Genomic DNA, 22,500 nt, shown 5'->3' with positions numbered 1-22,500 from the left:
TGCTCGTTTAGTCTCCGGCCGGTTTCAGGCCTGAGCTGTGCCGCGCGATTCACTCACACGTCTCGAAGTTTTTCCCTGTTTACTTCAGAAATATTCCCGCGCTCGCAGCTCAGCTGGGCTCGTATCCGAACTTCGGCGTTTTGTCAGTTTCTCGTTCTTTTCTTTGACATGTTTTACAGCGACGTTATATACATACGCTTTATTTAACTCCAGCGCGAGCGGGACCGCGCGTTTTTTGGATGATCCTGTTTAAGACCATTTACACGCTTTACAATAACAATGTTATTACACTGTAATAATCTGTGCGAATTGCTGAACCACGTGTTTTTTTTGTTATGGCTCAGAATATTAGCTTGAATTGTAAATCACATGCGGTAATTGTTAATATTAATTTTATTAATGATAAAATAAAAGCGCGTGCTGAACGTGTCTGCGCTCTGATAGCTGCTCACACAGCCTCTTTAACTTTATACGCTCTTTCACAACACACAGTTGAGCTTACCTGCGTTAAAACGTGTGTTAATGAACCGTGTGTGTGTGTGTGTGTGTGTGTGTTCGCAGTGAGTGTGTGCGTTGTGGGCTGTTCAGGGCGCTGTTTCAGTTGGTTTAGCACTAACAGGCTCTCAAACAGCGCTGAACTGGGCCTGACTGTTTTATTCGTGGGTTTTTATCCCGAGTGACGTTGTGACATTATTATTATTATTATTATTATTATTATTATTATTATTATTATTATTATTATTATTATTATTATCACAAGTTGTCTTTGTATGTTTTTATTCCAGGCACCCTCTATTTCCACTGCTAGCACTGATTTTTGAGAAATGTGAATTAGCGACATGCACCCCCAGAGAGCCCGGGGTGGCGGGAGGAGATGTTTGCTCCTCTGAGTCCTTCAATGAAGACATAGCAGTGTTTGCAAAGCAGGTCAGATTCCAGGAGAAAGAGCTGCGTTGCCTGCACTCTTCGCTCATTACGCCTTTTCTGACACGTTAGCAATTTTGCAAATGTGTTTTTTTTCTGGTTTAATAATAAAGCAGCCATAGAGTTTTGTAGCTCACGCGTATCTGTGTGTTTATTTCTTTCGCTTCAGATCAGAGCAGAAAAGCCATTATTCTCATCAAATCCCGAGCTGGACAATTTGGTAAGTGACATTAGTTCAGTATTTTTTTAATTCTCTAAAGACACAGGCGGAAAAGAAATGAGCTCCTATTCAGCTTTAAAGTCGCTCCAACTTCCACGCGTGAACTGCCTGATCCACTGCTTAACCTGCTTGACTGCAAAACCTTTTTATTATTATTTCTTCCAGATAAAACTATATAAATGCCTCTGTGTTCGCTCGTCATTGGCGTTCCGCCTTTCTTTTGCTGAACTTTGAAGACACTTTTAAAGCAGTTATTTTGTAGTCATTTAATTCTGCTCTTAATTGCTTTGAGCGTAAACGCCACGTAAAGTAAATGAGGTGCCATTTGTTCTTGTCCTGCTATCCTAACATGCTTCTGCCATTTTAATTCATGTTTAAAAAGGCTTTATATTTATTTATTTATTTATTTCGTTGTGTTATTGTTATTGCTGTATTTCAGATGATTCAAGCCATTCAGGTTTTACGTTTTCACCTGTTGGAGCTGGAGAAGGTAACGCAAACTTGTGTTATTATTTGCATCTATCTATCTATCTATCTATCTATATATCTATTTATCTATATATATATATATATATATATATATATATATATATATATATATATATATATATATATATATATATATAATGTGTTTATATATATATATGTGTGTGTGTGTGTGTGTCTGTCTATATGTCTATATATACATAATACCCACACACACACACACACACACACACACACACACTTGTCTTGCTCGTTTTTGCGATTAGTGTCAAAGTCAATCGTGTTGCGCGTTTTTCCTCCAACTTTAATCACAACGCAGGCTGCTGAAAGTAGAACCGACAGGCTTCTTCTCAACAACAGCCCTAATCTCAACCCCCTCTCCCACCATAGCGCTACACTGTCGTTAACAGTCAGTCAGAGAAGCCACAGGGTTGTAGTTTCAGCCCAACAGGACAGTCATTTTGCTGTAGAGACCACCAGAACCAAACGGCGCTAACATCCGAGGTCCAGCGCGACTCCTCGTGTATTGGCGAGCCCTCTGCTTCTCTTTTCACTCGAGAGGCCCCAAGGTTGTGAGGCAAGGATGGTAGGGCTGCCCGGGCTGTGGATTTAACGCGGCTGCTGCTCCCCACGTCACTCTCAATTGTGGGCGATCTCTCTATTTCGCCGGAGAATTAAGTTGCCCGAGCTTTTCCTCGCCGCGTCAGAACGAGCCCTGCGAACGACACAAGGTCCTGCTTATTATCCCTTCGCTCATTTAGTTCGTTAGTTAGTTATTTGTGTTTTGCTTTTGTCCCAGGTGCACGAGCTCTGCGACAACTTCTGCCACCGCTACATCAGCTGCTTGAAGGGCAAAATGCCCATCGACCTGGTCATCGACGAGAGAGAAGGAGGCTCCAAGTCCGACAGCGAAGAGATCAGCAGATCCTCAGGGCCGCTCGATCAGGTACGCGCCTCCTTCAGCTCCTTCTCCTCCTCCTCCTCGCGCTTATTTCCATACGATTAAAGGCCTTCAGCTTCCGCGGGAATGAAAATGTTTTTTTGGAATAATGTAGCCATTAGCGCTTCATTAAGGGGCTGATCCCGGATCCGACCCGAGGAGATTAAGCCTGCGAGAGCGCTGCCATAAACTTGACCTGCTTCGTGTCCATTTTAATTTAGTCGTCTCCCATCGCGCTTTTTTCTTCCTTTTCTCTTTTTTTCCCTCCTCCTCTGTCCTTCTTTCTTTTTATCTATTATCGCATAAGCTAGAGGAGGGCGGTTTGTGTGTGTGTGTGTGTGTGTGTGTGTGTGTGAGAGAGAGAGAGAGAGAGAGAGAGAGAGAGAGAGAGAGAGAGAGAGAGAGAGAGAGAGAGAACTCAAATCTCCAGAGAGCGTTAAGGCGATTCGGTGCAGCCAGAGCGCCAAGGTGTCTCGGATTTGCAGCCGCCGTTCACGCTTCATTAGCCGACTTGTCGCTGTGTTTTTCGGCGTGGACTTGAGCTCACGCCCCTTCTATGGGACGCCCGGATATATTTAGCCACTGTTCTGATGTAATAAAATGCGTCAAGACGCGTTTGGGTCGCTTGTAACCAAATGCGTAATTACGCACAGGCAAAACAGAGTTTTTTTGGGCCTGATCCTTCATTTAAGGATAACTGGTAGCTTTAGTTATAGTTCTGGCTCTAGAAAAGCGAAGGTGAATGTCCGTAGTAAGTCGGATTAGCAGAGTTCCCCAACATAAAACGTAATGAAGCGATTAGGCTGTATCATTTGAGTCCATGAACTTCCATATGGCTGAGCGCTTGGATAAAAGCCCTGACCAGTCGTAGCTCCTCTGACGAGCCCGTCGGTCCGGGCTTCTTTATGTGAGAGAAAGCCCTGTTGAACCGTGCCATTCATTACCGAGCTGAGACTGGGGATGAAACGACCTCTGGCTGCAGCTCCATCTCAGCTCTATTAGTGATTATGTTAATGAGCACGTTGGCACACATAATACTTCATGTAATTCAAAGGGAGAGTTAAATAAGATAATGCCAATTGTGCTTTTGACTGTTTCTTTTGAGCAAAATTCTGTACGGGGGGTGGGGGTTGGGGTGGAGCTGATAAATGTTTGAGATGATGAATTTCAGTGATAGAAATAGCCAAGGCCTATATGAAACCCCATGGGTATCTAGGTATATAACTTGATAAGAGCAATTTACAGTGTGCTTGGGGGCATGTATTCAGATCTTTAATTGACTTTAGGATGAAGACTTGGCCTATATTCTCCTCCATGATGGCTTTCATGCTAAATGTCAAGGCTGGTGTTATGTTTACAGTTTTCTTTTGTAATGAAATTCCAAATTCCTCAAAAGATAAAGCTAAACGCCTCATGTGAGTTATTGACATATGTTTTTTTTTTACCATGAGATAACACTGCAGGGTAAAGCTCGCCACTAGGCTATGAAGGCACTTTTGGTTGACAGCTGGCACTACACAAGTCAGAGCTTGAGCAATCAGTTGAATATATTTCTCACTTTTTTTAACCCTATATGTTTTTGTGCAACTTCAGGCTGCGTTTGTTAGCCAGCGACATCCTTAACGAATTTGCGTTGTGTGCATTATCTCGTTCCGTATGTATTTTTAATATATGCCCTCGGGCATAAAGTTGAATTGGACTGGAAAAAATGTTCTTTGTGCAAATTCTCCACAAATGTTAACAAGAGGGAGAAGGGTGGCTCATTTATTCATAAACCAATTTATTCCAGCAAGAAGACTCCAGCAGAAGGGAGAGGGAGGGGGAAAAATGTTTCGGGAATATACATAGAATTTATTAAACTCTTTGGTCCGACTCTCGCCTGGCTTTTTTTGTTTTTCTGCGCACCCAAGCATCGTATCAATAATGTCTTCGACTCTGGTTCGCCATTGTTTTGCACAGCCTGCAAGTAGTGAAAGACAGAGTGTGTATTCTGATCAAAAAGTGAGAGAGAGAGAGAGAGAGAGAGAAAGAGAGAGAAAGAGCTCAGAGGTGAAGAAGTCAGATCCTCTCTGCTTGTGAATGCCACCGAGCCAGTTTTGGAATTTACGTTTCTTCACTTCAGACCTCACTGATAAAGGCTTGGGCCCCCTCAGGTGCTGTGTGAGTGGAGGGGACTGCTAACCCCTCACTTTCCCAGGCATCTAAGCACACTGAACCTAACTAGTCTCTGCTCACTTCAAGTGCACTACGTATTTCTTGGACAAACAAGACATGGATGATGCAACTGATTAGTTGACATTGATATGAACCTTGACAAAATGTTATAACTGGTTCTATTCTTATCTGTGCCATCTATTGTGTCTGTTTTTTTTTTGTGTGTGTTGGTGTAAGGATGGTGGCTCTTGGTAATGTGTTTACAGTGTAGACCATTTGCTCTGTGCTGATGCTTACTCTGGCAAGTTAAGTAAAGAGTGTGAAGACATTTGCATGGGCTGCAGCGTTTGCACAGTTGCCTTTAATTGCACAGAACACAAGGAGCGGCTCCGCCATTTGCTAATGAACTCAAAGCCTTCAAAACAGACTCCACAGTGCGGCAGTAGTTGCTGTAGCTGATCCATGGCTCTTTAGATTATTCCAAGCAGGCTGGAGAAGGTTTCAAATAATTGAAATGCTTGGCGGTGCCTGTTTTTAGACAGTTTTATACACCAACAACTTTTGCTACATCCATATTCTTTTATGTGTAGGAAAATTGCGCTTCAGGCCAGGACTGCTTTCGTATCATTGCATTGATATTGTGCTGTATCTGAGTCTTATCTCTCACTGTACTGTAGTGTTGCTCTCACTTCCCCATTTTTGTGGTTCTAGTCATGTCTGTTGTGGTGTTTGTAGTTGGGCTAGTGCACTTTACCTTAGGATTAAGTGAAGAAAGCGTTTATGATTTTGCTTTCCTTAATCAATATCTGTTTTTTTATTAGTATTTTGATATTCTGAGCTTTGGTGATTGTGTAGCTGTGCCTTGCTGCTTTTATAGACCTTGTGCAATGCTTGAACAATTACAGTGATTGTGAATAATCACAGGCTTTGTGGCAGAAATTAGAGGTTGTGATTCCTCTCTCTTTCTGTGGACAAATGTAGGTCGCCGTCGAGGATTCAACAAGTGATACAAAGAGATAATCACGTGACTTTTTATTGTGTGTGTGTGTGTGTGTGTGTGTGTATGTATGTGTGTGTGCGCGCTTCCTCTAGAATGTACCATGGGAATTTCAGTGGTGGTTTATCTGATTAGTCAAATTCAAAACAGGCTATATTTAACAACATGCTGGCTCTGAGTTAATTTGGAAAGTTTATGAATTATTTATATATATTATATACTATACTTATATATATATATATATATATATATATATATATATATATATATATATATATATATATATATATATATATATATAATCATCGCTGCTGTTAGAACAAAACCTTGTATCTCCAAAATGGTAACTTTACAGCAAAAGTAAAAAAACTTACTTCACTTTTAGTGTAAGTCAGTGGAACCAGAAGTTTTTCAAAGTGATTTTGGGCCATTTCTTTTGGTCCATTCATCATGAATTTTCAAATTACAAAATGACAAAAATAGATTTTGTTCTGACAGCAGTTTTATTTATATATATATATATATATATATATATATATATATGTATGTATGTATGTATGTATGTATGTATGTATGTATGTGTGTGTGTGTGTGTGTGTGTGTGTGTGTGTGTGTGTGTGTGTCTGTCTGTGTGCGCATATAGAAGTATCTATATATCTATCTATCTATCTATCTATCTATGTTATACATGGAAAAACAAATCACAAATGTATTTCAAGTATAAAAAGTATAGTATACATATGTATATATATATATATGTGTGTATATATATATATATATATATATATATATATATATATATATATATATGAATGCGCATAAAACTATTATTTTTCTACCCATATTATTCATTATTCTACCAAACATTTACATATTTAATACAAAAAACTTTTCTTAATTTTTCTTGTTATACCCAAGCTTAGATGTTTTTCGAGAAACTGAAGCTTTCAGGTTCCTCAAGCAATGCCTGCTTGTGTAGGGACGCGAAAGCTATTGTAATTAAGCAAGACGTGTGATTATCCTCTGGTGCCATTAAGAGTGACTCTACTTGTTCTAAAACTAGATATCACCCACAGGCCATGCAGAGATATTTTTCTCTCTCCAGAGACCGAAACCAACCAGATTTCTTCAGCAATTATCAAGTTTTTCCCCCCTTTCTCCCCTCCTCCTCCTCCTCCTCCTCCTCCTCCTTTCCCTCTCCCCTTCTTTCTCCGCATTGTGAGATTTTGGGAAGGAGTAGGTGTACGGGGGAGGGGATTGTTCTAGCCTTCTCACTGTCGCTCTCTCACTCACGCTCTCTCTCTCTTTTCCTTTTTTCGGTGGCTGTGCATGCCATTATCAAAATCCTTTTATTTCCAAAGGTCCTCTAATATTTCAGCATGTGGTGAGTTAGCACCAAGCCCGAGCTAGCCGCCACATGCTCTGCTATCAGCTCGCAGGATCCTGCTCTTATCAACATGCGGAAGTAAACAAATAAACAAACAAGCGAGCTTCTAGCACAGATTTGCTTTTCTGGTTGCCATCCATTCAGCTCATGTGTGAATCCCATGCTGCAGCAATGACTCAAAGGGCAGCCAGTGTTAGTCAGTTTGCTCAAGCATCCTTGCAAATCTCTTTTCTGTGCTTTATTTTAGAGGGGAGAAAAAAAAATCTTCATTAGTGGCTGTCTTGTAAGGGCTAGGGGAAAAAAACATACTCTGAGGCACAATCTGTCAAGAATGTATGAAAATGTAAACACAGGCATGCTTGTGTGTTTTTTAACCCTGTAAACCCTATATGTAAATATATAAGCAAGAGAGCATTCAGCATTTCCTTTATTATAATAAAGGAATTGGGAGCCCAAGCATTCTTTGGTATAAATGCGGGGTGCACTGTGAGAAAAGGCAGCCCTGGCGTCTAAGTCCCAACACAATGAAAATGCAATGAATTGGAATGCCTCACCGATCATAGCGGAATCAGAATTTCCAGCAAGGAAAATCTTTTCATGGCGAATTAAGTGGCGGAGGAAGAAAATGGTAATGAAAAGAGAGAGAGAGAGAGAAAAAAAGGCAGGCACAGATGACAAATGCTGCTCCCTGGGCTACGCGCTGCAGATTTAAGAACTTTAGCTAAAGCTACGCAGAATAGAATGTGGAAAATTGAATTTACTAAACAATTAAGCATTGAATTAATCTACATCCTGCACAGGAGAGGGAGAGAGAGAGGAGAGGGAGAGGAAAAATGCAGAGGGGGAGGGGAGGGAGGGGAATGAATCCTAGCCAGCTCATTAGAAGGACAGTGAATATATCAAGCGTGTTGTAGTGCTTCGTCCAGCCACCATCACGTGCACCTCTCTGAGATGTTTTCTCAGACCTTCGTACAGCTTTTACCTAGCGCTGCCGCATTTATTCTGGGTGGCCTGACGGAGTGCTCCCTCACGTTCTGCTGCTCTGTGATCCGGGCGTTTTCTATTAATTAGCCGTTAGATCAGTGGTGGCCAGGAGTGGCCGACCAGTTATAAATAGACTGGAGTGTACCCTGGAGATGTCACTCACCCTAGGCTAAGCCCCTCCCCCATTCCCAGGGGCCCCCGCAGCAAACCTCCCGCAAGCCCCACTGCTCTTTTGTTCAATTACAGTTAATGCAATAGTTTGCCATTTTCTCCTTCTAATTATATTTTCAAGTGGGATTTGTTGCGCATAAGAAAAAAAAAAACATCCTTTTGCATGGTGAGGCGCTGGGGTTTCAGAGCCTGGCATTCTCCATCCCCAGGGTGCTGTACCATTCTTTTCCACAAAGCTCTGAATAAACAAGTTCCCTCCATTTTGCCCCCATCTGCCCCCCCCCATTCTCTCATTTTCTTTCTCTTTCTTTTTTGAAACACTGGAGTTGTAGAAGCTGGCAATTTCTGCTTTAACAGTTTGCTCTCTGAGCATATGTTCTAAATTACCTCTTACAGCATACTTTAGGTATGCTGCAGAATACAGAATACACCATTTTTTTTCTTTTGACTTTTTTTTTTTTTTTTTCTTTACAGCATTTTCTCTCAGTGCTAATGCATTGTGAGCGGCTGGCACGAGCACCAGGCTTTATTGGAGATAGAGCAAAAATATTTACATTGCAACTTTTGCAGGGAGCGTTGGAGAAAAATGAAATGATCAGAGCTAGTCTAGACTGTTCTGTACTTTTACTCTGTTACTGAAAATAGTCTTTCTCACATTTGGCGTTCGTAATACGACTGAACAAACCCATTAGTGTCATTAGCATCACAGCGTCTGTTGAGTTTTATTATATTCTGTTATATTTCATATGCCTGTCTGAATGCCATTTCCAAGTATGCTTCTCCTTTCAGCATACATTTATGGAACATGGAAACATTGTACATTCTAACCAGCATTGGACACTTCAGCGCTACAGCTTGTGTAGTGTATTTATTGGTAACATCAGTTGCTTAGACAGTCCTCCCTCCAGCCCACAGAAGATATCTTCTACGGGTTCTTCTTCTCCAAGCTTGTTTTCCTCCTCTGCCGATGTTACTTTTAGCCCGTGATAAGAGGCAACATCTGTTGTGTGTTGTATGGGGTGAGGAAGCCCTGCATGGGGCTGAGGGCTCGCAGGCCCCTGGCTCTCCATTGTCCAGGCCTCTTGCTCTTTATCCTGGTGTCTCTTCCATTTGCCACATTGCATCCGCCCAACAGCTGACACTCCTCACCCATTATACACCTAAGCGGAATTGTCAATAAGATTTCTTCATCGTTTTTTTCCCTCCCCTCTCCGTGCTATTCCGCCTTACAAGGAGAGCGGAGGCTTTTATTTGATTTCGTTCCGATTCAGAAGGCCTCGGTACACACACACACACACACACACACACACACACACACACACACACACACACACACACAGAGTTGTCCCTCACACGCACACACACTCTGTCTGAGATATAAGGGAAGTGTCTGGCTGGTCCTTTTCTCACTCATTGCTGTGCTGTTAGCAAGCGTGTTAGGAGCTGCAGGCTTTCAGGCCGCTGAAAACTGCTGCCTTTCCCTCACTCACTCGGCATTGCATTTTCCATTCAGGACTATGGATCTCCTGCCTTTGGTAATGCAAGATCATTATTCTCCTCTTATTCACTTTTTCTCTGTCTGTCTCTTGTGTGCCTTAGTGTCTGTTCAGGTTTAAATAGTTGTTGATTTACAGTTTAGTGAGTACAGTCGTGTGCAAACGCTTGGGCACAAATCACATGCAAACTTGCACATCCTCTACAGGGAATACATTTTAATGCACAGTTACTGCTTGTTTGCTGAATATTACGTATTGGGAAAAATGTGGTATATGGCCTGTATAAATATTTTGGCTTATTTTGTGTTTGATACTCTAAGAAGAAAAGGTACAAACTGTAACTGGGCAATGCCCCTCTTGTCACTGGGGTGGTACCATCGAGGGTGCATCTCAGTACCTTTAGTCAGGGAACATATTTGTTCCATAATCCATTGAAATTATATTTTCTAAGTTGCATTGTCTCCACACACCCCATCTCATCTCCAGGCTTTTTATTTTACTGTTCTGTTTTAAAACATTAGCTTATGAAAAGGTACAAATACATACTTTTAACCTGGAAAAAAAAAATTTAAACTTGTTCAACTGGACCTTAAAACCACTGTTTGTACATTGTTTTTACCTTGATGAACACACAATGCCATTTCTGACAGTGTAAGCTTTACTTTTCCCAATTAGTTAAACTCTGCCAATAAATAAAAATTGTGCACCAAAAGTTTTATTAAAATGTCACATTTAGGTGTGTTCCCTGTCGAAGATGTTATTTTTATAGAAGTGTTATTTTCAGTTCAAATCAACAACGCATTAACTGAGACTACTAAACTTTTGTTCCTGACTGTATGTTTAGTGAGAGAAGCTTCGTTTTGGGCTTGTTAGGTTGTAGTGAGAGTTGTAGTGAGTGGTGCTGGGTTTTAGGCAGGGCATGGGAAGAGTCTTCTGTACTGAAAAAACAACTAAATGAAGAACATCTGATAGCGCTGGGTGTCTTTGTGATGTGGGAGTGCATTGAGTGCTTATCTATGTGCTGAGTCCCAGCAGACTGATGCCTAACTATACTCTCTCTCTCTCTCTCTCTCTCTCTCTCTCTCTCTCTCTCTCTTTCTCTCTCCCTCTCTCTGTGCAGACCTCATGGAACAGAGACCATGACGACACAGCGTCCACACGCTCCGGGGGCACACCGGGACCCTCCAGCGGCGGACATACATCGCACAGTGGCGACAACAGTAGTGAACAAGGTAAGGTTTCTCCAAAAGACTTTGTTTTGTGTGGATCCGTCTATTCAGGGATACTTCAACACTACTGCTTTATAGCAATTCAACTGCTGTCCACCTACTGTGGGAGGTTTTTGATGGCAACTGAGAAGATTGAGAGCTGAAGCAGATGTTGCAGAGGAAAGTAGGGCTTCTTCTTTTTGCAGGGGGCTTCGCTTGAGCCTATCAGCTGGTTGTGATAAGTCTGTATGCTCTAATGAGGCTTCTTCCAGGCCCTGAGTCACAGGCTGGACGGACAAGACATCCGACCGAGCCGCTGGCGATGACAGTCCAAGTGAAGAGCTCCTCAATCACAGGGTTTTATTTACTCCCTGTTTTTATTCCAGCCGGAGCCTCTGGAATGTCTCTGTTCAGGCAGCGTCAATATGAAAAGCAGTTATAGACACTGCACATCCCTTCGGCCTACACATCAGCCTTTAGCTTGCAGTTTAAATTGGAAAGTCTGGTTTTCCCTATGTGCATCAGTGTAGCACAAAAAAGTGGATAATCTCCAAGAAAAAGTGTGAAACTTCAGCTGAGGAGTGTTATAGCTGACTACCTTTGCTCTTTTAACCTTTAAACCAGTGGTCAGCAACTCAAATGTTAAGAATAGCCATTTTAATCTTTCAACAAAAACCTAACCACCTTGAGAGCCACACCATTTTATGTCCAGTTTACATCTTGGCTGAAAGTATTTGTGCTGATGTACTGTATCTGCTAAAAATATAATATAAATGAAAAAGCAGACGCACTTTGCTTTGCTTTAAACTTTATCTCAGCTATAGCCTCTTTTCTCACATCTCCAGCAGGAAAGTTTTCCAAAAGTAGAATAGTTTCTTGTAACATGTCTCTCACCGTTTGATTTTTTTTTACGAGGTTGCAGCTTCTCAATCGCCAGCTTCTTGTTCTAATTTTCTTAAATGGTGCCTGAGGCGCCGGATTGTAACTGCTGCACCATTGTGGAACAGGAGAATTCAAACAAGAAGCTGGCGAATGAGAAGCTGACTACAGCTTTGGTACTTTTTAGTTTTTTGAGAGTTTCTTGCTGCAGATTAAATGTATCAGGAAGCCAGCTGGAGTGATTATAAAAAAATCTGTTTGTCTCCACATTATTGATGTTCATCTTAAATCTTTCTCTTTGCCTTATCGAGGCGAGACTATTGTTGCTATGGTGACCAGCAGTCTGCGTCCCAGTCTATAGGGTCAAAAGTTGGTGAATTAGCAGTTATGAATTAACTCCAGACCATTTATTGTTAAACTGTATTGAATGATCAACAGAGCTTTATTTTACTGCAAAGGAGGATTATTTTATGTTTGCCTTAAAAATCTAATTCTGCTGTGAAGCCTCACCAGGACAGTAGAAGAGCTGCATGTTGCTGACCCCTGCCTTAAAGCTTAAGAGCCAGTCCATATTTCAGTTCCTCACTTTTATAAATGCAAAGCTCGCACAGAAGGTATGCAATTGAGTAGTTATTACATAGTAGTTATGTAGTAAAGACATGGGGCATAAGGGTGCTGAGGTGGCTGAGCAACCCGTTTTTGGATTGTTCAACTGCTGAAAACAAAAATAGAGAATTAACTAAAACTTCAAAACATTTAAGCATAGCAAGAAGACCCAGGTGATTTCGTAGGGTTCTTATATATTAAACATCTGCAGTGGGCATGTACTGTTTAAGTTAACACTGCCTTTTAGAGTGAAGTGAATCACTCCCCTCTTAAGCTGTTGGTCAGTTTAGGGATGTGTCCTAATAGTTGTAGGCTCTGTGGTGTGGCCTTTTGTTACATTTATATTGTTATTGTTTATTGCATATTGTTACATTTTGCAGCCAACATTTTTCAGTATGGGCATGACACAAGCGGGCTTTGTACCTCAGATCAACAATGTAATTCGTCGTCACTCTGCTCATTTGCGTAAGGTTTGTCCAATAATACAGAGCTGAGACACACAATACATTCTGTTTCATGTGTAGTTTGTAAACTATTCATAAACATACATCTCTAGCATGATATTACAGTGTATGTCACTTATGTGATGGCAAAAATTTAAGCACTCCCAACTTAAAACACCTCCCAACATCCCTGGTGGTTACTAAATAGTATATAGTAGATGCTGAGCGTTAAGTCCTTAGATTAATAACTGCAATTTAAGGAGTTAGTTAGCACACCACTTTCCTGTGTGTGGCTGAAGGGGTCTGAGGAAGGAGCAATAGGGCTGGTTTCAAACAAACTGTAGGCAAAAAGCAACTTCATTTATTATTGAAGCCTGTGTGAGGGCAGCAGTCCGAAGGCCTGGTCAGCCGGCAGGCAGAGCAGGACGGGAAGCAGAAAGGACCGTGTTACGTTCCAGATGACTGAGCAGCGATTTCTATACCAGCCCTGGCCCGGGCTTTTCTTTTCTTCTTCTTTTTTTTTTTTTTTTTTTCCTCCTCCTCCCCTGGCTGGAGAAGGAGGGCGATAAGAGGAGAGTGGCAGTCAGATGGCTGATGACTAATGGTCCAGGCGGCGCGCTGCACTCTGATTGGGCCGCTTAATGAGCACATTTTGTGCGGGCTCGTAGCTCCCGCTCGCAACTGACCTTTGCTCTTTATTGACCAAACTGACACTTCATTTTTCACATACTTCCAATTATAGCTGGGCCTTTAATGTCGCCCCCTCCTCTCCACAACCTTCTCTAATCCCTTCACCTAGACCACTTTTGTGGCCGTGTTTTTGTTTGATTATTTTTCTGGTGGCAAAAACGTGACCAGAGCTGGACGTAAAGCCATTGTATGTATGTACCTTTGTGCAGCTCTTTGTTCGAAGGGGTCAAACCTTGCTGAAGCAGTGTGGTGCTGCATATGTGGTACTTGAAGCTGTTATGTGGGGGGCGTTATGCTAATGTGGGTTAATTACTGATTGTGGAAAGTAGCAGTATTAACCATATTAGCGTGTTCTGTAAGGAGTCACTTCATAATCCCAATAAGCGCATTATTATCCTTTTGGCTGAGACACTCATGCCCATTTTCCCCTGTCCCAAATGGCCTCTCCTTCCCTCCCTCCCTCCCTCCCTCCATCTCTCCCTCCCTCTCTCTCATAGATTGTTTCCTCGCTGACCTTTTCCGTCTCTCCCTGCTCTCCCGCTTCCTTTCACTGCACACATGTCAGTGAGTTCCTCTTCTCTATGTGCCTGCATGCACCTAATAAACATCTCCATGTCCATCTTCCAAGGCAGCACAGCCTAAAGAAGTGCTCTTGCACTAGGCTGTCTTACATACTGAAGCATTAGAGCCCACATGCTGTCACCATGTAGCTAACAACCATTAGCAAAATGCTTCAAAATTGCTTTTAGCACCAGGGCCGAATGATCTGGGGGAAATATGTAGTAGCTTTTACACAGTGAGTATGACTTAAATTGTGAATATTTTCTTCAAATTAAGGCCCAACCTTAGTTTTGTTTTTTTTTTGTCCAAGAGATCCTGAATGTCCATTTTTTTGGGCTTGAAGCTCAAGTGCTAAATGTAGTGCACCAGACAGCCAGTTAGTTGTGGTAGTGCTCTCTGAGAATGAACTAAAATACGACAGTTTACTGCAAAATTTTAATGCACAATTTCTATTTAATTGCTGAATTTAACACATTGGAAAAAAAATAATTGTTAAAAAAGTATAAAATATGCTATAACTCAAGGCCACGTTTTGTGTGCTTCCCCCACTATGTTAAATTCAACAAATCAACAATAATTTTACATTTAATTGTGCTGATGTATGTTCCCTTTTTTACTTCAGCAAAACTTGGAATTTTGCCATGGGTGCCCAAACTTTATGGGCTTTATATGACTCTTAAACTTAAAACTTGTAGGCATTCATTAAAACCACAGCTCATGTCATTTTAAAATTGCTCTTTCAAATTGCAGTTTTGACTTAAAATGGATTAATCTTTCTTTCTTGTTGCACAACTGCATAACCATAAATAACCAAGAAAAATTTTAATGATTTATATTATATACGTGATGCACTCTTAACAACAAAGGTGCACTTAAGTGCTCTTTGCGGTGCCAGTGGAGATTCTTTGAGAAACCCATTTAAAGTTTCAAGAACTTCCACATAATGTGAAGTTCTGTACCAATTAAATAACTTTACATCCAAGCCAAGAACCATTCACTAACCTTCATTTTTAAGAGTGTAATAAATATTGATGTGGTTATTATTCATAATGTGCCTTCAAACATAAAAACGCAGAGATCTCTAATGCATCATTACCCTAAGTTACAATTACACATGATAATATGTTTATGGTATTGTAACCACTCAATGTTTCCGAGATCTTATGAAGCGCCTTCTCCGTATGGAGAAGAGAGAGAGGGGGATGGATTCTCTCCATAGTTCATTTATGATTGTAAGGCTCTCCTAGCGAGCGTTCCCTCCTCTTTGAAAGAGTCCAACCGAGACCCCATTCAGTCCTTCTTTAATTAGAGTCGGTCTATTAGTGCGGGCGGCTCTCCGTAGCACATACGTACCCACCTTTGTTTGACTGCTGCTCTCTCAGGGGACTTGTTGTGGTATTGTATCTGGGATCCCACTTATTTTAGCGAGTGTTCGAGAGCCTTAGAGGGCAAAAGAAAACAAATCATTATTACGGGCCTCCTATTTCCCGACCAAAGAGCAGTGAGGGTTCTTGGCAAGGCCAGCGCCCGCCCAGATTAAAAAGAACACCCTTGGGCCACAGAGGGGAGAGGAGGGATAAGAATTTTAACCCTACCAGGAAGGGCCTGGGCTCAAAGAGAGGACACACACATGTATCCAGACAGAGCACGCTGAGTGTTTTGAAAAGCTTAGGGTTTCCTTCGCCTCTTCAGAGAGCACAGGGCCAAGGTGATGACTACAGGAGTCCGATATGTATCAGCAATTACTAGGACCCATTTGCAGAAGTCCCCCCCTCCACTAAGCGTGCCAAGTCAAATAGTTCCTAGGAGGCTCTTGTTATTGTCTGCATAAATTTACATGCAGAGCTGCAGACTGAAAGTATATAGAGAGGAGCCCACATGTGCCGTTCTAAGAAACCAACTTCATGAAACCAAACCAGCAAACTCAACAGCAGTGATTGTTGATGAACATGGCTATTCAGGCATGGAGCAGACAACAATGATGATTCAGACTCAAGCAAGTGCTTCTTACCCAATACTGGGTGGTGCTAAATGTCCCCATCTGTTGAAGAGAGGGAGATGTTATATTTCATTCCTGCCTGACTCTGGATTCTGAGTGGAGAAAAGTGCTGGAGCCGCATGCATCTGATCATTATTTTGCCAGTTTGATTCCCGGCAAGCAAGTGCTGTTGTCGACAGCTCCCATCGACTCGCTTGCCAGTTTGCCACAAGCCTCTGTGAAGGTCAGATCGAGCAAGAGTCCTCATTGGTCCTGAGCTGCCTCTTCCGTCCAGCGATTGGCCGGATTTGGGAGCTATCCGGTGGATGTAGCCTTGTACAGGATGTCAATCAGTAGCACTGCTCTCCAAGTCCCACCCACAAGGCCCTTGCTGCACGTTCTTGTCAAAGTCACTCGTTAATTGAAACGATTGTCCAGCAGACTGGAAGAGTCCAGCCTCTCTGGTTCCCTCTTCATCTCTCTCTCTCTCTCTCTCTCTCTCTCTCTCTCTCTCTCTCTCTCTCTCTCTCTCTCTCTCTCTCTCTCTCTCTCTCTCTCTGAAAGAGCATGCACATGCTTGGGTTACTTCCCATGCCCTAGCCCCCAGCTTCCTGCCATTAGGAATCTACAGAGGAGTTTTGGTTTTTGAGCAATAACTTGGTGAAAAGTCTAATCTTATGCTTACTTTTAACATACTTCATTGACCAAGACATATTTGGTGTTTAAAGTTTGCTTCTTTTGTTTTGAACTGGAGCTGTGGTAATGTAGATTAGAAGCAAGGAAAGCTCTTACCAATTAGTATTACTGTAACATTTATGGCATTTGGGAGACGCTCTTATCCAGAGCAGCTTACAACTTGCCCAAGGACTTTATAGGTACAGCATAGGGTGCTTGTTATGAGACCCCAATCTACAGCATGAAAGGCAGAGGTGGTACCCAGTACACTACACCATCCACATCATATTAATGCCTAAATCATCATACACTTCCCCAAACAGTAATGCTATCTCAAATTGCTTGTGTGGTTTCTGACATAGTAAAACCTACTTTTATCTATAGAAATAGACAATAGTGTGTCGCAAAGTTAAAAACAGTTGTGGTAAAGTAAAGTAATGCCTGAATTTTGTCATTTTTATAGATAACTGTATGCATGCAGTTTGCATAATGTCTAATGCTAGAAAAGCACCGAACCTGTCTTGGTTAATATATTATATTGTGGATAAGGGGTAAATAGTATAAAAAGTTATTTTATGCCTGTTTGAGTCACCATCTCTTTCTCTGTCTCTCGCTCCTCTTTTTAATCATGTCTCAGAATTGAGTGCATGCATGCTTCCTGCTTTAGAGTGCTCCAAAGGCTCGCCATTTTCATTCAAGAGAAGGTGGCTGGGGTCGTCCCTGCCTGCCTGCCATGCTTTCTGCTTTGCATGCAGATGTGTGTTGTGCTGGGAGTGGGAGCAGAAGCTGGATGAGCTCCCTTCTCTGCATGAGCCAGCCACACTGCGGCAGCGCAGTAATCTAGTTAAATCAGAGGCATAATGGCTGATAAAAGGTGTGTGGTTTTCAGAGAGGGCTAGGATCTGAAACAGGTACTAGGCAATGCAAGCAGCTCCTGCTGCTTTGCACTCACATCTAGTGATTTTCTGACTTTCACATATTCAATGAAATGGGCTAAATTTAGCTCTGATAGCTCACCGATAGATGACGCGAGATGATGTCAGGCACCAGCAGTGCTGTGGCTGTTTGTTTAGCGGTTTTCATGGTGACACTCTGAGCAGGGAACTCTTCCTCACACGCGTCTGGTTACCTGGAAAGTAGACGCTGTGTCCAATCTCGACCTCCCACTCACCTGCTAAACCGTCAACACACTTTACAGCCCCAGCAAAATCTCGGTAGCAATGCATCAACTGACAAGCAGCCGCTTGCTTCTGCTGAGAGTTATTGCTGCCAATGGCTTTATGGCCCTTGTCACTGATAAGGCCAGGAGCAGGCCCTGCGCTCTCATGCTAAAAAAGGGGAAACACGGTAGGTTCCCACAGTACAGGACAGTTTGACTTTCGGATTAGGCCTAAGGCCCTCTGCTGTGTGGGAACAAAAAGGAAAAGTGAGAGAAGACAAGCAAACAAAACCCCCTCCTTCTTTTACTCTCTATATATCAAACCTCTTCCCAGTCACTCTCTTTAACTGGCTTTTATAACACCGCTTGAGCACCTTGTCTCAGGGCAGATAATGATCATAAAGTTGCAATGATACACTGTCAGTGTGATGTTTGCTCTGAGATTTAGTTGTTTCTGGAGTGCTACCTCCTCCCCTTTAGCGCCCACTCTGGCCATGTGAACATGGTGTTGAGCTAGGATAGGGGGCTCTTTCTAGTTCTCCCCCATTCTTACCATCTCTCTCTTTCATGCTGTTTTTTTCTGATTCTAGCTATTGTAGGAATCCTTTTGCCTTCTTTTAATGCTTTAAGAATGTTTTGGCCTGCTGTGAGAAGAGTTCAGCTCCATGGAAGTCAGAACTCATTTTCTATGGGATGCTCCTCTTGAGAGAGGAAGCAAATGTTATATTTAGCCCACATGCTATAATTGTGGTGTGTTAATGATGTAGACACTTTGTATCTCCCTCAGTGTTTACAGGAAGTCCTCTTCCAAAACTCTTAACCAAGCGCTTCTTCTTTAGCCAAGACCAAATTGCTGGTGTTTGCAAAATGCTGCCTCCACAGACGCCCACTTTGCTCATTTGGTGGTCCCTTAGGCCTCCAGCTCTAAGGAGACATTCCTATAAACAAAATGAGCATTAAACAAATACCATCGATTTACTTTCAGATCACTATAGTTGATCCGTGGATATTCATGAATGATCTAAAAGAGGTAAAACTGTAGAATAGTGTCTGATGACAAGTCAGGGTCTTTTTTTCTGTATCAGGAAAAAGCAGATTTGGGGCACTAGGTCTATATGTGGATATGTGTGTTACTCAGGGCTGGGATTTGCTCCAGCTCGCCGGGAAAGCCCTTCACCATTCCCCTCAGTTCCCCTGCACCTCTTTGAGCTCAGCTTTGTAGGAATTTGACAGAAATCAGCTTGGCTCATCGCTGACGTGTCACAGTGCATTAGATCTGGCTGCAGAAAGACCTGAGTGAATATTACTCAGCATGGCCCACAAGGACAGCCAGGCATGGCAGACCTCCATCAGATACATGTTACTCCGCTCTCCAGGAAGAAAACGCTGATAGCACTTAGACAGATACGCTATCACTGTTCCACCAGCCTAATGGCAAGAAAAGCAAGGGAATAAAGACAACATGCCAAGGAGTAGAGGAGCTGGAAGTGATGCCTAACAAACAGGCTTTAACACTTTGTTGTTGTTCAAGTGCTCTTGTTTGGCAGCATGGCACGTGGTTTATATAAGTCTTTGGTAAGAGATTAGCGAAGTCCACCTGTGCCAAAGAGAGATGGCCCTCCGCTAAGCTCATCCTTTTAAAAAAAGACACTTGCCTCCTCGACCTATATGAGAGGTACCAGTCCGGTGTGAGGCAGGATGAGCACCCGAGAGGTTGTTTCCAAATAAAACAAGATTAAAATGTATTAGTCTTTCAGCAGCCGTTACAGGGAAAAACATTAACCCAGCAGGATAATCCTGTGGTGATCAGTGCATGAATGTTCTCTCTCTCATTCTCTCTCGGAGGAGGAGGAGGACACCAGCAGGCCTTTTTTTATTAGCAGTATCACAGTGGTTGGGGTCCAGCTTAAAGCCACAAACAGTATTGTGCTAATTTTAACCTCCAAAGAGGATGAGGATGAATGGCCTGCTGCTAGTTTGCCATATGCTGCCCTGCCGATAATGCAGGGTGAGGAATATTTTCCTGCAGATAGCAGCGTGCGTGAGGTCCTGAGCCTGTATGAAAGACATGTAAGCATTTAATGAATGATATGAGGAGGATGGAGTTGGGTAAATGTCCCAATTGTTCTTGCTGATAGTCCATTTCATTTGTTCCTCTCTCTTGCCCTCTGATAGTTTGGTAGTCTCTGAAGGCCTCATAACTATGGACAAATGCTTAATCTTGGTCTGACAAATGAGATCAGATTCTCTTTGTCTCAAATTTGAAATAGTTTAATTACACTCTCTGAAAAGAGGTACTAAACTGTCACTGGGGCAGTTCCTCTCTTGTCACTGGGGTGGTACCCTCAAGGATACATTTCAGTACCTTTAGTCAGGATCACAGCTGTACCATAATCCATTGAAATGATATTTTCTGTTTTATTGACTCCACGCACCCCGTCTCATCTCCAGGCTTTTAGTTTACTGTTCTGTTTTAAAACATTAAGTAATGAAAAGGTACAAATATGTACTTTTCACCTGGAAAAACTTATTTAAGGTTCACAATTGAACCTTAAAACCACTGCTGTACCTTTTAAGGGAATATTTACATTGTTTGTACATTAATGAATGAAAAATGTACCTGCACAGAATTTCTAACAGTATAAGGTTGGGTGATATGGCAGTATTTAATTGTGATCATAATGATTTTTTTAATAGTTATGATTTTTGTAATATAGTGATTCACAATATACTTTCATGAGAATTCTTTTAATATTGTCTAATTAAAGGATACTGACCAGCTACATGTTTCATAACAAAGTGGGCATAATTAGATTTAGTGAGGCAAAGTATGGGAAAAGTTGAATATTATTCATTGCAGACACTGCAGTTTTGGTAGCAGATTTAAAATGTGACACTGTTATTATTATATTTTGTCTATGTGTCTAAATGTGTATCATGAAAATGGCTTTAAGTATTGTGACATACTATTTTTCCCATATTGGCCACCCCTCATTTTCCTCAGTACCTGTTTGTTATATATAACGAAACTGATTCGTACATTGTGTAATTATGAGCGTGAGGAATTAAAGTGTGAACTCACTTTAAGTAGTTAATTTCAACCTCCGTCATTCTGAAAAATAGACACGAGATGGGTAAGACACAAGTAAGTAGATAAGAAGTAACAAAAGTTTACAAAGTTGTATTAAAGCTCCCCAGAAAGCCAATTTCATATGAGCCAATGTTCTCCCAAAGGTGTTTGCTTTGTGTATACGGCCAGGAGCTTCTCACTGTGAGGGTATTATTTACTGAGTATTGGTGAAAACCCAGAGGAGAGTGGCCTTTGCAGGGAACTGTGGTCTGGTAGAAAAGGACTTTTTTTATTGGGAGAGTACTACTGTGTTAACAACTGGGCAAAATCTTGACCCTGGACTGACCTTTCCTAAACAACTCCCCCTTCAGAGCTCCAGGCCAGTCTTTTGACATGGATACCTGTTGAAGGGATTTAGAGGGAAGAGATAAAGGCCTCTTCAAGCCTTTTTTCTGAAGATTTAGGGAGTGAAAGAAAGATAACAAACAAACAAAAGTGTGTGTGGTTGGGTGGGGGGTATGCGGAGGGGGTGTGTTTACTTAAATGTGTGTTGAAGAGAGAAAGAGAAAGAGAGAGAGAGTGTGTCAGGGCTTTTAGCTGGCTTTGTTTACGAAATACGCACTCTGAGTGGTAACCTGATCATTGCCCAGTGCTCGAAGCTTGAATGAGTCAAAGAAAGGCAGGAATGGGAGAGATTCCCAGGTTGATAACCTAAGAAATGTAAAGGTTGTGACCAGTGGAGGCACAGGGGGTCCCTGGAGCTTTTTCTGCTCTTTGTGCCAAGTGTGTGCGTGTGGGGTTCTCTCGGGTGGAGGTGTGTATTGTAACCGTATCACTTGTGTCCAGCCGGACCATGCTCAGCTGTGGTCAGGAAGCAGGCACTCGGTCTGCCTCTGCTTCCTCCTCTTCCAACCCAGAGCTTATCACCTCAGCTCACCCCCAGATAGAACTACAATTCCCTCACATCCCTTCTCTGCTACACTTCCTGTGGCTACAGCGAGCACACTCTGATGCGAGGGCAGGGTAGTGGGGGGTGTCTTCATTAAAGTTAATGTGGCATGCATAGGGCTCACGTACATGCTCTGTGAATGAAAAGCAGCCTATCAAAGCCGGAACCCACTAATGGAATGTTTTTTCTTTAAAAAACCTAATAGAGTCATCTTTTTTTCTGTTCCTACCCTTTTTTTTTTTTTTACATAGCCCCCCCCACACCCCGCCAGACTACCTTCTCATATACAGGGGCTGATTAGATATAATTCTGCCTTACAGTGGGCCCTCCATGTTAACTCCATTGAACAGTTTCAAGGGGAGCCAAGTGGGCTATTATTAGCAGTGAAACGTTCCTGTATTATCAACTGTACTCCATCCCAGCGGAGAGCGATACTCCACAAAAGGGGAAAATCCCTGCCTATTAGAGCACTTATCTTGGCCTGTGTCATTTAGATAGCCACCATGTGGAAAATTATGTGCCA

General features: G+C 42.2%; 1 protein-coding gene across 2 annotated transcripts in view; it reads left to right on the top strand.

Moving 5' to 3' along the window:
* The window catches only part of meis1b (Meis homeobox 1 b), a 77,527-nt gene that overhangs the window by 2,554 nt on the left and 52,473 nt on the right, over positions 1-22,500 (top strand). For both annotated transcript variants that reach the window (XM_017690695.2, XM_017690696.2), the window contains exons 3-7: positions 786-927; positions 1,094-1,144; positions 1,584-1,634; positions 2,430-2,576; positions 10,880-10,991. In XM_017690695.2, the coding sequence (XP_017546184.1) occupies positions 786-927; positions 1,094-1,144; positions 1,584-1,634; positions 2,430-2,576; positions 10,880-10,991 (503 nt within the window). The remainder of the gene's footprint in view (positions 1-785; positions 928-1,093; positions 1,145-1,583; positions 1,635-2,429; positions 2,577-10,879; positions 10,992-22,500) is intronic.

This window comes from Pygocentrus nattereri, chromosome 5, assembly GCF_015220715.1.
Source record: "Pygocentrus nattereri isolate fPygNat1 chromosome 5, fPygNat1.pri, whole genome shotgun sequence".
Taxonomy (NCBI): domain Eukaryota; kingdom Metazoa; phylum Chordata; class Actinopteri; order Characiformes; family Serrasalmidae; genus Pygocentrus; species Pygocentrus nattereri.
The sequence above is the reverse complement of the archived record's forward strand: the minus strand, read 5'-3'. Positions and strand labels throughout refer to the sequence as shown.